The sequence below is a fragment of the Monocercomonoides exilis genome (assembly GCF_001643675.1).
Source record: "Monocercomonoides exilis strain PA203 chromosome Unknown scaffold58-502437, whole genome shotgun sequence".
NCBI classification, from domain to species: Eukaryota; Preaxostyla; order Oxymonadida; family Polymastigidae; genus Monocercomonoides; species Monocercomonoides exilis.
The window spans coordinates 110,928-127,091 of NW_027150603.1; the positions used below are offsets into that span (position 1 = coordinate 110,928).

Genomic DNA, 16,164 nt, shown 5'->3' on the forward strand with positions numbered 1-16,164 from the left:
ATTTGTTTTAAAATTTAATGAAATGAAATAAAAACAAATTTGAAATGAAATGATATCTCAAAGAAAAGACAACAAAACATTTGCATATGACGAACAATTTTCAGATCAAAATTTACAAATGTTCTACCATTTCGCTTCAAATTCTTGTTCAATTCTTTTTCATTTGTGGGAAAATATGGACTTTCAAGCTTTTTATGCACGACTCGTCATAAAAATATATATTGCATATTTGAAAGGATTTCACAAAGTTGAACAAAACAATCCATATTTTTCGTGTGGTTCATTCTTTGTTCAAATGTTATTGAACATTTATAAATTTTGATCATTTCCCACAAAAGATCAAAAATTTGATTCTTTAAAACACGATGAAAAATAAAAAATCCACTCTAATAAACTTATTTTCGATTTTATTCGTTACAAAAAATTCAAAAAGTTTGAAAATTGTTTTTGAAAAGTTTTGTGAAGAATAGTTTGTGGGATATGATCTATCAACGAAAATATTGTCCAATTTCCTATGTGTCAATAGTGAAAACAAAGAAATGTGAAATGAGATAAAATGAAAGTTTATTTTTCCAGTATCACCAGAATGGGAAGAAAGCAACAATCACAACATTCTCTGTTTCAGTGATTGATCTTTTCATTTCACTGTCATTTGATTCATATGGTATTGGCGCCAAGCGGTAATTCCTTCATTACCTACATAACCTCTTCACATTTCAACTTTTCACATGAAAAACCCCTGTTCCTTTTGCGCTTTCTCCGATTTAGGAGGGAATTTTTGGTTGGTCGACTTTTCTGATCCAAATATGGATGTCGTGTTTATGCTTCCGATGGAGCTTCTGTCCTTTATGAAGATTTATCTCAAAAAAGAGTCTTGCAGAAAAATCATCTCATGAATCGCCTCTTCTTTTGGAATTTTCAAATTCTTCATCTTCTTCATAATCTTTCTCTTCCTCTTCCCCTTCTTCTTCGCTAAACGCAACAAACCTCTTCTTTTCGCTGTTTCAGATGCAAAGAAAAGGGGTAGGTCAGATGCATCGATATCGGAGGATAAATATTCTACACTTCATCTCACACTTCATACCCAAAGATTGTCAATAATGACTGCTTCATTCTCATGGGAAGGAATGATGAACATTATCAAATTCCTTAGAAGATTTCTCAGCCGGATGCATGTGGAATTTTCACAAGTCAAAAGAAGCCATCACAATGAGCTCGAGAAGCAATGTTAAGGTAACACTGTGATAAATCGCACTCTTTTAATCAAAAGTGTTATGTTACAGAACAATTAGAAGTTCTCAAAGATGCTTTTTCGCTCAACTTGTGATTGCACTTTTGTGAAAATGTCAGTTTTGATGGATATTGAATCAAAAAGAAGCAGAGCTTAGGGCTGTGGAAGTGAATTATTATTTTCTACGAAACAAAAATGTGCCTGGTCTGCTGCGGATTTCGTTCGTAATTGCACATCTGGTGTCTGAATCTCCGTAGTAGATGCGTGCTGAGAGACGAAACAAAGCGAAAAGGTGATGGAGCAAGGTGTTGCAGTGTGCGAAGTGGAGGAGATTGAGGTGATGTGGTTGAAGGATGCGGGGCTGAGGACGGAGGATGTGGTTCTGTCTCCAGCAGCGATCGCGCTGGCTGTGTTTGAGGAGTGGGAAGAGGCAGAGGAAGGAGAAAGGAGAGGTTAAGAGGGAGAAGAAAAGGGAGAAGATGGAAGTGAGAGGGAGATGATGGGAATGAGGAGAAAGGCGGGTATCCTGCAGAAACAAGGGAGTTCGTCAAAATCAAACCTAAAAGAATCTGAAGAAGCTGGAAGAAGCGATGGCGCCTCTGGTTGTGGAGGCGCTTGGCCTGGCTTGGCTGAGGTTTGTGAAGACAGAGGCTGAGGTGGACAAGTTGCATTCAGTGAAATCTGAAGTGTGCAGTTCTTCTTCATCCAATGGCATTCAACAGGAGATTTCAGGAGCAGAGGAGAGAAAGGCTGCGGTTAAAGCAGCAGATGTGCTATTTGAATGAAACTTCAAATTGATGTTCAGATGGAGTGGGAAAAGATGAGGACCAGGTGTAAATTTCGATGAATGGTTTTGCCACAAATGAGGAGTCAGTGGGAAAAGGCAGCACGATTGATTTGGAGAAGGAAGAGGAAAAGGAAGAGGAAGAGGAAGAAGGGTAGATTCTGGATGTGGAATCGCTTCTGATTGTTCCTGCGCACCTGGAGTGTTTGACGCTGGTTAACGAGAGTATGTTTTAGAGCTGGCAGGACTATCTGGTGACGATGACGGTGACGGTGGAGCTGGTGGAGCTGTGTGCCGAGCGGGAGCGGATTGTGGGGAAGCCGGTTGTGGAAGGGATGATACAGCAAGATGGGACGATGAGCGTCACGTTTATTGAGGAGGGGCTGTTTGTTAGGAGAAAGAAGAGAAGAGAAAAGGGTGTGGGTATAGGTGGGGGCGGATGTTTGGTATCGGATGGAGTATCGTTGCATTTGAGCTCGGACAGGCAGAGAGAGAGGATGGACGAGTTTGTTGCGATAGGGGCGGTTGTGCCGCAGGAAAGTGTGCCGTCGATCGCTCTGCGGGATGCGACGTATGCAATTGGGCAAGTGTGCCACGGGAAAGGGATGATAGGGGTGTTTAGTGTTTAATATTGTGTCCTTGTGGACGAATGGGAGTCGCTGGTATCTTCATTAGCGTTCCTGTGAGTGCTGAATTTTCTGTGTCAAGGCATGGAGAAAGCGTCTGGAAACTACCTCCTTCCGCGCCGCGCCGGCACCACCGCTTTGCATGTACGTGCTCCTTCCTCTGATTCTGCGCATTCTGCCTGTGCTCGGCCTCAGGGATGTTCGAGCGGAGCACACAGGTCGGCCTCGCAGCACCAGGCAGCAGGTGCGCATGGAACGTCTCCTCAACAGGCGTATGGTTCTAATGAAACCTTTGCACAAGCGTGTGCCTGGTTCTCTCCGGAGGCGACACGCAGCTTTGTGATTGTGCAGCCGTTCAATCAACTGGAGCTGTCGAGTGAGCCGCACGGACAGTTCTTTTCGAACTGCCAGGAGCACAACATCACGTTTGACTTTGAGGGGAAGTGCGGTGTTCTGTTCCAGCTGGCCGGGCATCTCGTTGCGGGGGTTGTGGGATTTGCTGCGTACGAGTCATCGGTGGAGCTTGCCGTGCGGACAGCTACGCGAGCACTGGAAACGGGAGCTGTGCAGATGTTGCGCTGTGCGTTAATTTCAGTGCTGGGCTGGGAAGACAAGAAAAGGATGGAATAGCGGGTGTATGTAGAGAATGGGGCTGCGGCAAGAGGGACGGAGCTGGGGAAGCTGGCTGGGCTTGGAAGTGGACTTGTGAAAATTGCACTAGAGAAAGAAGACTTTACAAAGGCTGGTCTTTAAGGCTTGTTACGCATTAGAGCTTAAATAAATCTGATTGTTAATTATGGTCAGCTTTAAGTTTGTTCCATTTTCATTAAAACTTTCTTGGTTGTTTTTATGTTTACCATCGTTATGCAGGAGATTTTGTTCTAAAGTGTATTGTTTTATTTATTGCATCAATTGAATTGTTTTCATTTAAATTGAATGAACGATGTTTTTTGTGATCCATACTCCAATTCAAGCACATGGAATATAAAAAAATATATTTTTTGATGTGTGGATATTTTTTGTTCAACATGTAGATGTCTTTTCTATAATCATTATCCTTTGAAAAGTTTCGTTAGTGATTGGATTTGTCATATTTCAAAGGTTAATACTGACAAAAAATCACTGATGATAACACCAAAACAAATAATACCATGAAAATTATTTGAAATGAAGTTGCTTTGAGTGAAGTGGATGATTATGCTGAAGTGAACTTTGCATTCCAAAGAATAAAATATTTGCTCTCTCTTCTTTAGTGCATTCATGAACATTGCTTGTCCTCAAGCGCTTCTCCGTTTCTTTGAAGGTGTTCATCAGCTTGTGAGCTATTTCAATTATAAATCAATCAGCAAATGAGAAAATAATATATGATAAGAGTTTGAATGAATTTGTTGAAGATATTAATGTCCAAAAAAATTAAAAATATTTGAATTTTTTATGCATTTACACACAAATAAAAACTTTCTGTCATTTTCGCCTGTTTTAACAATTGTTCTCTCTAAGATCCGCAAATAAATCGTCCTCGTTCATTGCAATCATCTTCAGCATCATCGATGCCTTCAAAGTTCTTGTACTCAGTTTCCATTCGCTTCCATCTCCTTTTTTCAGTTTCTCCGGAATATATCGATTTGAAAATTTTTTCCGAAGCCTTTTCAGTTCCCTGAATTTATCTTTCATCAACTTCCAGTACAGCGGATTCACTGCTTCCACAATGAATGAAATGTCGGCTGCTTTGACATAACAAGCCTTATCATCGCATCTCAGCACACATAATTTGGATGCGCTGCGTTTGAAAACAAAATGCGTGCTGCTGTTGCTGCTTCTAAATGCTGGTTGGTTAATAGTACTGTCGTATTTCACTTGTTCGAAGCAGCTATCGGAGCAATATACGAAATGAAATTTGTCGAAATAAAATAATAATAATGAATGAAAGCAGATTTTTTTGAGTGGAAAAAAAACCAGAAAAATGTGTTGTATTGCAATAAAATACAGACAACAACGTTGAAATACTTCAAAACAAAAGTTGCAAACCAATTGAATCAAGCATTTTTGAGCAGTCGTTTGTTAATATATTCAGCTTTCCAGTTTTCTCATCCAAGTTACCCTCCCTCACGATTATTCAAATTCCCTCTCCAACACACATGCTTCTCAAACCACCTGGATTTGGTATAACATGTGCAGATCAAGGCTCAAAAGTGGATGTTGATGAAGCAGCCGAAGGCACTTCAGATGGAGTTGAAGAGGAGGATGAGAAGAAGATGAAGAAGAAGAGAACAAAAAAGAGGAGTAAGTGGAAAACTCATCATTTCCATAGTCAAACAGTTGGACGCTTTGAAAGTTGAAAAAACAATTACAAAAAAACCGAAAAAATTGAACAAAAGAAAGTTGGCTTTCTTGCCTAAAGGCGAATCAAGGACAGTAGAGTTGCATTGGTGTGTGATAAAAAATAAAAGGCACTTCTCTCTGGTTTAATTTTCATTAGCCAACGAATACAATAGAAAAAAAGGAAATAGTGGAAAACAGTTGAACACAGATGTTTGCTATTTGAATCACAAAAATGGAAAACTCATTCTAAGTTGCAACATGAGAATTTGATGGTCATTTAAACAACAAATTCTCAAATAAGAAGAAGGCCTTCTTTCCATCAGCCAAGTTGAAAATATATCATCAATGAAGAGATGGAAGAAAAATGAGAAGAAAACTCATCACCCACAAAAATGCAACTTAAAATGAATTGTCACTGAAAATAGCGCTCAATTTAAAAGTGCTGCTGTCTGTGAGAAATATGATTTGCTAAAAAAAATAAAAAATAATTATGCATCGATTATAAAAATTCTTTAAAAGAACACATACACCCCTCCTATTGAAAATACAGAAGATTGTCCAACCTCCAATGCTTCCATTCTCCTTTTCCATTGTTTCCCAGTGCTCATTTTTCCATAATCCTTTAGTCTCCATAAATATCCAACTTTCCACGTTGTCGTTTTCTTTCCTCATCAAAAATATATTTCCTCATTTTTTCTTTCCATAAGCTGTCCAATTAAAGACATTCTTCGTTTCATTTTTGTCCAAATGCTTTAAAATCGAAATTGTTTTTATCAACTGTTCCAATTGAATACAAAATATTTGCACTTCCCATCTGCCAATTTCACCTTCGCATCCAGCTCTCTTTTGATGTTTTTTTCTGAAAAACAAAAGAATAGCCTTTTTGAGAATTTCCTATTCACAAATTCCAAAATGAGATGCTTTGAACAATCGTTATTAAAAACTGAAAAATATTAATCATAAGCAAACATATATTCGCATACAAAAATGAAATTATTAAAATTGCAACAATTTCTTTTCTCTTTTCAAAAAACAAGAGGTTTTCAAATTAATTCACGTAAAAAAGAAATGGCAAACACACTGAAACTTTAAATTTGATTTTCAATTTTTTTTGCTGATAAATTATCCTCTGTGACTGTTTTTCATTGATGATTTTGAAATTGCCTGAGACTGTTTTTTAACATTTCACTATTTCAGTATCTTTCTTTATTCTTCGAGAATCTTAATTGATTCAGTGAATATACCATAATTTCATAGGTGCTCTCTAATTGTAATCTAATGGGGCAAAATTCTTGCATTTATGAAAAAAACAACGATTTGTTCCATTCTTTTTCCACAACCTTATCATAATATATCTTTCATTCCCGCGTTAAAAAAAGAAGAAAATTTTGAAAAATGAAAAAAATATTTGAAGTGAAGAATGGAACAAAATTCAAAAAACAAAAAAGTTCGTCCCTAATGTTTTTCAATAACCCTTTATAACAATTGTAATTCAATATCTTCCTCAAATTTGTTTGACTATCGATTTTTGATGCAATCTTCTTTGCAACATTTCGTTAATGATATAAACATGTATTATTTTGTGAAAAGTTTTAACAGAATCTTGGTTTTTAAAAATATTTCACTTCATTTTTCAAAAAAATCATAAAAAAACTTCAATAATGAGTATTTTATATTATAAACTCAATACCGTTAAATAAAAAATTCTCAAAACTCATTTCTCATGCATTGAAGTCATTCGTTTTCAGTTGCAAATTTTTTCACTGAAAACGCTTGAAGTGCCATATTTTCCCCCATTTCAGAATAAAACAAAAATATGCAATAAATAACACAAAGTTTTTTATTTTAATGTGCTTAAAAATAAACACAAATTCATATTTATTCAGAAAACCGTGTTTTATGCAAAAATCGTAAAATGAGGAAAAAAGGTCAAAAATTAAATTGAAAATGTTAAAAACAAGCAAAAATAATAATATTGGAATGTGGAATTATGATATTGTGGCTTCAAAACGTTCGGAATGAAATATTAGCTTCAAGGCCAGCAAGTCTTTGATCTGGGTACTTAAATAAAAAAATAATAACAATTTTTATGAACATAAAATTTTCAAAAAATAAAATAACAGAAAGTTGTAAATAATTGTGATAAATAAGTTTATTTATTAATCTTTTGTTTCAAACCTATGCTGAGCTAAAAAAAGGCATCAGAAAGTTTCAAAAAAAAAAGGTTGAGAAAAAATTTTGAGGTCAAGATTAAATATGCATTTCATTTTCCTTTTCAAATGGATAAGGAGCTTCATTATTTAAAATTCTTCACTTCTTGGTGAACGAAGAAGCACAGTGGGTTTTTACGATTCCATTGAAACAGAAGCATTGGCACAGAGCTCAGCATCATCGTTAAAGCCAATTGGAGGTAAAAATACAATTGTCGAGATTGACGAAGCAATCTTGAACAGAAAAAAATATCATTAAGGCAGATGAAAGAAGCAGATCTGGCTATTTGCAGCTGTGCAAAAAACTGAGTATGTAAATAATGGAAGCTTTTTAATCATCAGAGTCCATTATTTAAAAAAAAGACACATTGCTATCAATCATTCAAGCAAATATCTTTCAAGGAACAATGATTCACAGAAATGAATGGAGAGCCTTCTCACCTCTCAGTGATTTCGGTAATGGTCACAAAACAGTTTGTAGTAAATATCACATCAAAGGCCCTGTTAGCGAAACATGTATTTATAAGATTGATGATTTTTGGAGACAATTTCAAAGAGATTTACCATTCACTGGCCTGAAAGAGTTACTCGTTGATAATTATTTTTCACTTTTATGTTTCAAAAAAGAAAACGATTAATATTCAGTTTCACAGAAAAGGAAATGTGACAACCAAAAGTGGGTTAATATGTTAAAGAAGAGAAGAAAGACCACAAAGAAGAAGATGATGAAGGTGATGCGCTTTTTTGAGCTGAAGAAAACAAAGAAATTTCTGAGGATACTATGGAAGTTAGCAATGGAGCAGAGCATTCTGAATATGGACCAGAATAAAATATAGTTGTCCACCTTTTATCGTCTTTTAAAAATTTGTTTGTTTGTATTTCTATTCTTAAATTGCACAATAAATAAAAAATACTTAAGAAAAAATAATAAAGAAAATAAACCTATATATCATTCTTATGTTTCCGAAAACAGTTCGATGAAAAAAAACATATGAAAACAACATGTGATAATCAAAGCTTCAACATAAATTTGTTTGGTTCAATGTATTATGTCGTGCATTCACCCTTCTTTTTTTTTCATTATTGTCACAGGTTCTTCAAATAACTCTATGGAACAAATACATTCTTATTTGTATTTAAAACCCAGCTTTGTTATTTTATTTGATCAAAACGTGATTGCATTTAAAAAAACTTCGAAAAAACATATTTGTGAAAAAAAACTCTTTCGATTCACAATGAAGAAGTGTCAATGAGTGAATTATCTAATGATTCATTCATTTCTTCAATATACTTTTTTTGAACAGATTTTCTCTCTTTTTTCTTCAGAGAATCCTGGAAAACATAGTCAAGCTTTTTCTTTACTTTCCTTCCGCATGGCCAGTTGATGTTTAAAAATGTTTCAACAATTGGCAAAATATTTCCTACAAAACCCAAATAAACAAACGTTCCTCCAAGAGATGAAAAGAGCATCATCAAACTCACTTTGGTAGTGTGGTGTGTTATCAAAGAAGTTTTGTCTAGTTTGAAGATAATGTTCATTCCGAATCCAAAACAATCATCAAGATTTGTTTCATCGGCTGTTGAACCGACGTCAAAGGACATTTTATTAACAAGATGACCATTTCCTGAATTAAATGATTGAATAACATTTCTTTTATAAAAAACAGAATGGAAGAGTTCAATCGTAACATTCGTTGAGATTGGTCCACCAAGTGCACTGCCGTAGTCATTCACATAAACTTGTTCAAGACTCGAAGTTTGATTTTGCTTATTTCTTGATTTCTTCAGTTCTGGAATTGCGGAATCGACACGAGCTAACACTTTAATTGCACGACAAGATGCACCTTTCTCTATTGAATGAAATGATACATAATTCAGAGAACCTTGCGTGAGTTGTTTGCTCATTTTTTGCTCTTGAAATGTTATTGTGCATAAATGTGTTTCTGGATAATATTTCCTATCTGAAGGCTTTTGAGAACAATAATGGTTGACTATTTCTTCGTTTGAACTGCTCGAAATAGAATTGTCGTAATAATCTAAACAATAAAATAAATTGAAAAAAAAGAATAAAAACGTTCATACGAAATGGATTATTTTGTCCTTTTCCAATTCCAAGTTTTTCTGAACAAGGTCCACTTATTTCAGTAGAAAAACCAGCGCCCTCAACACAACTTCCAGCATAATCAATTAATGTTACCTCCACTAAAACTTTTTTGTTTTCAAACATAGAATTTTCTCTAGTTGCATCATCCATTGAAGAGTCCATGAAAGTTTTTGTCTCTTCAATATTGAAAAAGAAGAAATCGATGAAAATTTGGAGGGCAAACCCAAAAACAAGTGAAATGCCAATTATTGATAATAAACCACCCAACGTGGTTTTTCTGATGTACTTGACAGAGGAATGAGTTACAGGATCAATTGTGTCAACATATTTATCTGAGAATCTGTCCAATTTGAATAAATGGGCTTTTGTTGGGAAGAATAAAAGCAATATTGCAATCAAGACACCAACACCTACCGGAATGGCTATCATACATCCTTTTATCAATGATTCAAACTTGTTATGCTCCAACGAAGATGGCTGAGAAAGAATGGTTTTATTTTCATAACCTTTATTCTCGGCCGCTGAACCTATTGGACACGAATAATCATCTGAGCAATTCTCATAATCATCTAATCCTGATTCATTCGTAAAATAACCTTTTGGAACTGCCTTGCATCCAAATGCATATGCATCTTCTTCATGGTCATGTGTTCCAGGAGGACATTTTAAGCATCCTGCTTTATTGAGAAAATCTGAATATTCGCCAACTTTGCATTTCACACATTTTCCATCACTTTCTTTTGTTCCTTGGGAACATGGAAAAACATTTGTTAGATTGAAAAAACGAAATTTGTCAACTGCCCCAGGAATAATTGTCCCATCTTTATTCACTTCTCTTCCACCAAAGCAAAAAATACTTCTTTCAAAAACTGTGCATCCCGCTTCCACAATATCAAGATGAAATTTTCCTCCCAGAGCGGCACCGTCATCTTCTGTTACGTTAGCTTTTCCGAACTCATCAAATTCAATTATCTTGAATGAATCCATTGCATGTTTTCCTTTTTCGCCACCAAACATGAGAACTCTATTTCTCATTGGCAATGCCATCCCATCAACATGATGGAAAATAAACTCTTTGTCATTTTCTTCGCATTCAGATTTAATCCATGATTTGTTAGTCATGTTCATTATCATTAAATTTGAATGATTAATTTGACTGACGTAATCAATTTTCTCAAAATTGTTGTAAATATCAAAAAGATAATATGAGATAAAAGGCTGTGTTCCATCTTGACCACCTGTTGACACAAGAACAGGCCTTATTTCTGAATTGTCTCCATGATTATCTTGACAGAATTTTGAGTTTTGAGATTTTGAATGATGTGATGAATTTTGAATAATTTTGGTCCCAAGCTTTGAAGTCGCAATTTCATAATCCAGTAAATTTTGATTTATGATATTTTCTTTTGAAAAACGAGATAAATTCATATTCATAATCAAAAGGGTTGGCCTTAATGCTTTCACACCAAGTTCATATAAAATTTCCCACGTTTCTGTGCTAAATGTGAATACAAAAATATTTTTGTTCAACGTTCCATCAGATAACTCTCCACCCAAAACAATTAAATAGTCCATGAAAATTGAAGCAGAGGCTCCAAAAACAGGATATGGTTGTGTCTGTGAATCTTTCCCCAATTGTTTCCACGTTGAATCGATAAAAGAAAATTCCCATAATTCGTTTGATGGTTGAACTTTTCCTGTTTTCACGTCTGGACCTAAACCTCCAAAGAGCAGAAAGCGCTTATTATTCATACAAAATGCTGACAATTCTCTTGCTGGAGGAGTTTCTGAAGAAGTATCTGAAGATTTTTCACTCCATTTATCTTTCTCTATATCGTACACATAAACATCATCAAATATTTCACCTGAAATTGGATCTCGTCCTCCATACACAAAAAATCCTTCCTTCTTATGTACGATAATAGGATTCAAACGAGGAGAAGGTGCAAAGCCTTTTATTGGCTGCACAGAAACAAACGGGGAATCACTTTCATTTGAATTAATAAATGTTTTTGGTACTGTAGAAATCTTTTCCATTTCACTATTTCTGAATTTTGAATCCTGATGTTCTCCATAAAGAATCTTCTTTCGGAATTCTTTTCTGCGTTTGATTGCTTCTGAAGAATTCATTTCCTCTTCTGTTTGACCAAACTTCAAGTCTTCTTTCAAAACAACAATAAGATCTGAATTAATCCCTGGTTGTGTTCTTCCTCCAAAAATAAACAGATTTCCATCTTTGTCTGTTGCACATCCACTATCAACCCGAAACAAATCTTTTTCTCCAGTCTTGTTTGTTTCATTGGGTTTTATTGTTTTGAATCTTGCTGTTAATGTTCCACTCCCACTTTTTATCACTTGGCTACAGTCAAGAATTAGCAATGAATTGAATTCATTTCTTATTTTGTTGATAGGACAACCACCAAAAATATATGAATATGCTCCATCATAAGAAATGAATGTTGAATGTCCATAATTGGATCTGGATTCTGGAACATTACTGTCATTCCCATATCTATCAGTTATTTTCACCTCTTCCCAAACAGGATCAATATCATCGATTTTTGTTCTGAACATTCTGAGCTTTGTGTCTGTGCTGTTTCCTGTGTCTCCTCCATAAACAACTGCATATCCATTGGAAACAAGCATTCCTGCCCAACTACAGGGTTTTGGACCTTCTCCACTTGAGGCTATTTTCAATTCTCTCCATTTGTTCGTTTGAGCATTGAATTCCCAGACATCATTAAGAAATCCAGAAGCACTGATACCTCCAAAAATGTAAAGTTTGTCACAGTTTGAAGCATATGCCATTGAATGTCTCGCTTCAGGAATTGCCTCGCCCTCTTCCATTTCCTTCCAAGTGCATGAACTCATTTCAAATGACCATAGAGTATTTGATAAGCCAGATTCTTCCCATCCACCCCAGATAAAAAATGAATTGTTTATTCTAAATTGAGCAAAATTCTTCACCAACGGCTTTTTGCTCTTTATGTGTATTTGTTGACGCTTTATGTTCAAAGGATTAAAATTAATAACATACGCATCTGAAAGAGAAACATCTTTCCTTGTTGTTCCTCCATAAATGAATAAACTTGATTTGTTTTCTTTTGAAAAATACTGAGTAAATGGGGAGAATCTTGGGTTGATGTGTGAACCAAAACGAGGCAATTCTGTCATTGCTTCCACAATTTTCTTATTTGCAACACAATGAACACTGCAATACAAAGAACATAGAATAAATAGTAAAACCATCAATATTTGATCGGAAAAATTATATGTAATAATAATTTTCAACTGAACCATAATTAATTTTTTTGCTCTGAATGCTATTTATAATTCGAATTGTGAATTCAAGGATTAATAAAATAATTTCAGATGATAAATATTTCAATATATTCATTATTCAATATTAAAAAATCATTACAATTCTTGGAACGGAAATATTTCTTGAAACAAACTCAAAAAAAAAAAGAAGAAGAAGAAGAAAGAAAAAAAAGAAAAGAAAAGAAAAAAAGAAAAGAAAAATAGAAAAGAAAAGAAAAGAAAACATCAAACTTTATGATTTTGAAAAGTCGTGAATAAAGATGATGGATGATTCAAATCAGTTCTTTTTGATAATTTTAATAAAACACAAGGTGAACCATTTTCTGAAATGCACGCAAAAGCCATATGAAATGACAAACGCAGAACAAAAATTTGACTAAATAGATACGTAGCAGATTGGGAAAGATGCAACCTTAAGGGTACCCAATTTTTTCGTTAAATCCATGAATAAAAAGCAAAAAAATGCAATGATAAGATAATACATATACATTAGGTGAATAATAACCTATTGATCAAAACTTAAAATGATCGAATGGTTTTTTATTCACATAATAACTTTCATGAGGCTTTTTTCTATTCTCATTTCAATGCTTGAATTGAGTTTTTAGCAACCCTAACAATTGCAAATAGCACTAAAATTCAAATTTAAAAACCTAAAAATGTCTTTTTGTTGTTGTTTAATTTATTTTTCAAAAAACTAATTAAATAATTTCAATTAGGGGACAGTTGTTTTTGAGAACGAAAGCTTTAAAAAAGAAAAAAGATATATAAAACATATAGTCAACACCAAAGAGTGTTGATGAAAGTTCACTCGAAAACATTTAGCCTTTTCATTAAGCTTATTTCTAATATTTTTGGTACCCTTAAAGTGGCATCATACCGCAGATTGGATCAAATTATTCATATCGAAAAAAATAATTCAAAAATTTGGGGGTAATTTAAAATAACCCCTGTTTATTTGAATTGACTTGCTTATTTTAAAAATCTTCATCTAATTTTGAATAAAATGTTCTAAACATAAAAATGATTGTGTTAGATTATTCGCGTGAAAGATTGATATAAAATACGAAAGTTTTTTTTCGATTCTTTTTTGAAAAAAAATCGATCTTTCAATAATCTTCTTCGAAAAAAAGAACAATTCGATAATTCGTTTCAAATGCTTTACCAACTTATGTTATCGAAAACGTGAGTTATATAATGCAAGTATATATTGTTTTAACAATTAAAAATTCATTTTTCCCAATATACAAATCATAAAAGCTTCTGAAAACTTATTGTTTATTTCTTCGCAATTGAAGGTTGTTTCTGTAAAACCGTAGCACCAACAACTTCTGTTCCATTTTGATCAGTCCTCACTTGGTATTTACTGCTTTTTTCGATTTAAGCAACAGAAATTTACAAACAATATTGTTTTTCATTTTTCGCCTAGTTGATAAACAATACCTTCAATAATTTACGTGAAATATATAAAAAACTGAATGAAAAAGGTATATGTGGTTATTTTTCAAGATTTCGTTTTGAGTATTAAACATTTCAATTTTTAACAAATTTAACTTTTTCGATATTCATCTAATTATTTATCCGATTTCACATTTTTCTTACAGTTCCAAATTCTATAAACATTTTTCCTTTGGATATCCCACATTTATAACACTCTCTATCCTCAGGATTACTCCTAAGTGCAAAAAGAATTTCGACGATCTCATCTATTTATTTACTCTCGTCTAAATTAACAGATTTCTATTCCTGCACGCTCAAACCATCATCAACAGTTCTGTCTTCCTTCAATTTACAGCTCCGACACTTTTTTCACTGCCTTCAGCATCTCTTTCTTCCGCCAAACACAATCTTCAGCAAATAATCCTGTGGAAAACGAAGGATCAGAAAATAAAAGAGAAACGCCAGGAAGATTCACTTCATTCGGACTGGACAGCAACAAATTTGAATGGTGCACGTGGTTAAATACAAATGACGGAAATGATTGATGTGGAGCACTTAAAGTTATTTGCGCAAATGCGAATCTCACAATCACTTCCTGCTCATTTTTCAATTGCTCAACCAGTGATCATGGAGGAGCGTTGTATTGCAATGTTATGTTAAAAATTGATATTTCAAAATCCAATTTCACAATTTGTCAAGCGAAGCATGGAGGAGCAGTGTTCGTTTACAATCCACAATCAAATTCTGTTTATTCATTTTTGGATAATAGAGTGGAAAGTTGCTCAATAACAGATTGGTGTGGAACTGGTTGGTATTTTGCTCTAGGAAATGATCCTTCAAATTTTCAATTTCTGTTTTCCAAATGCAAGTGCATTTCAAATTCTGGTGGTAATTCTGCTGGTTCTCTAACATTTTCAAATCCCCCAGGAAACAATCCAACTCAGTTTTTGATTGATGATTGCCAATTTGTCAATAACAAATTGACTGCCTCTTCGACATATGGAGGTTCCGCAATGTGTTTTTATCCTCCTTTTTCCTGGATGAATGGAGTCAAATTCATTTCTTTCTGCTTCTTTGATAGCAACACAGCAACAAATGGAAGGGGAAACGATGTGTTCTTTTACGAAAGTGTTATTACTCAATCCCCATTCCGGCAATGTGGTTCAACAACTCCAACACAAAGAGTGTGGAATGCAGGAACAGCTGATAACACTGTGTACAATGGTTAGCTTCCAATCATCAACCAGAACAAAATCGTTGCCAGCAATGGAACTGATGCTGATGCCTGTGGCAAAACACAGCAAAGCACATGTGCCGCCATCGAGTATTCCCTCTATGGGTTTGATTTTTTCAAAGATGCTTCCCTCACTCTCCTTAGCTCAACATTTGTTCCTCTTCAAACACTAACCTTCAGCGCGGTTGACACGAAAATCACTGGAAACGGAACAGATGCCACCACCATCGCCTCCAGTGGCATTCCCCAACCACAAAACTCGCATTCACAATCATCACAATCAACATCATCATTTTCTTCATTTTCATCCTTGTCATCATCATCAACATCTTCTTCTCCAGATCCATCTGCCTCGTCTGCCCTCTTCCAACAGACTCAGGGCTCCCTCACAGTCTCTGCCCTCGCCATCGCCCACAACTCCACAAACCCCATCACCCCCATCCTCTCCCACCTCTCCGGTAACTCCCCTTCCCTCAACCTCAACACAACCACCATCACCGGAACAACCTCCAATTCAATCACAGCACCCCTCTTCTTCCTCACTGCTGGCTCCCTCGCCCTCAACCACACAGCAATCACCAGTCTCATTCTCAACAGCCCCAGCATCTTCCACCTCACCTCCCTCACAACACCCCTCATCCTCAACTCTTCCAACATCACCCACATCACCTCCACTTCCACCCCCGCCAGCTGTGTCCTCTCTTCCCTCGTTCACCTGTCTCCTCTCCCTCTTACTCACAAACTGCACCATCACAAGCATCAACTCAGAACAGTAAAGCCAACAGACTGCCTCCAACGACGGGTGCATCTCATTCACCCAATCTGCCTCTGCCAACACATTTTTGGTGAGCAGCATCATCTTCGCTGGGTGTTGAATTAGCATAGAAGAAAA

General features: G+C 35.2%; 4 protein-coding genes across 4 annotated transcripts; 2 read left to right on the forward strand and 2 right to left on the reverse strand.

Annotated features, from left to right (window-relative positions):
- Positions 1-1,526: 1,526 nt before the first annotated feature.
- On the forward strand, positions 1,527-2,644 carry MONOS_6002 (uncharacterized protein; the record flags this gene model as incomplete). Its single annotated transcript, XM_067876201.1, has 3 exons — positions 1,527-1,683; positions 1,798-1,865; positions 2,252-2,644. 3 exons carry the CDS (start codon positions 1,527-1,529, stop codon positions 2,642-2,644), a joined length of 618 nt encoding a protein of 205 aa, XP_067719846.1.
- Positions 2,645-2,725: 81 nt separating this feature from the next.
- MONOS_6003 (uncharacterized protein) lies at positions 2,726-3,271 on the forward strand (the record flags this gene model as incomplete). Its single annotated transcript, XM_067876202.1, has 1 exon — positions 2,726-3,271. One exon carries the CDS (start codon positions 2,726-2,728, stop codon positions 3,269-3,271), a length of 546 nt encoding a protein of 181 aa, XP_067719847.1.
- Positions 3,272-8,403: 5,132 nt separating this feature from the next.
- Positions 8,404-12,148, reverse strand: MONOS_6004 (uncharacterized protein; the record flags this gene model as incomplete). Its single annotated transcript, XM_067876203.1, has 4 exons — positions 8,404-8,594; positions 8,652-9,023; positions 9,256-9,453; positions 9,538-12,148. 4 exons carry the CDS (start codon positions 12,146-12,148, stop codon positions 8,404-8,406), a joined length of 3,372 nt encoding a protein of 1,123 aa, XP_067719848.1.
- A 3,638-nt stretch (positions 12,149-15,786) lies between these two features.
- Positions 15,787-16,155, reverse strand: MONOS_6005 (uncharacterized protein; the record flags this gene model as incomplete). Its single annotated transcript, XM_067876204.1, has 1 exon — positions 15,787-16,155. The coding sequence occupies one exon, from the start codon at positions 16,153-16,155 to the stop codon at positions 15,787-15,789; it is 369 nt and encodes a 122-aa protein (XP_067719849.1).
- Positions 16,156-16,164: the final 9 nt, after the last annotated feature.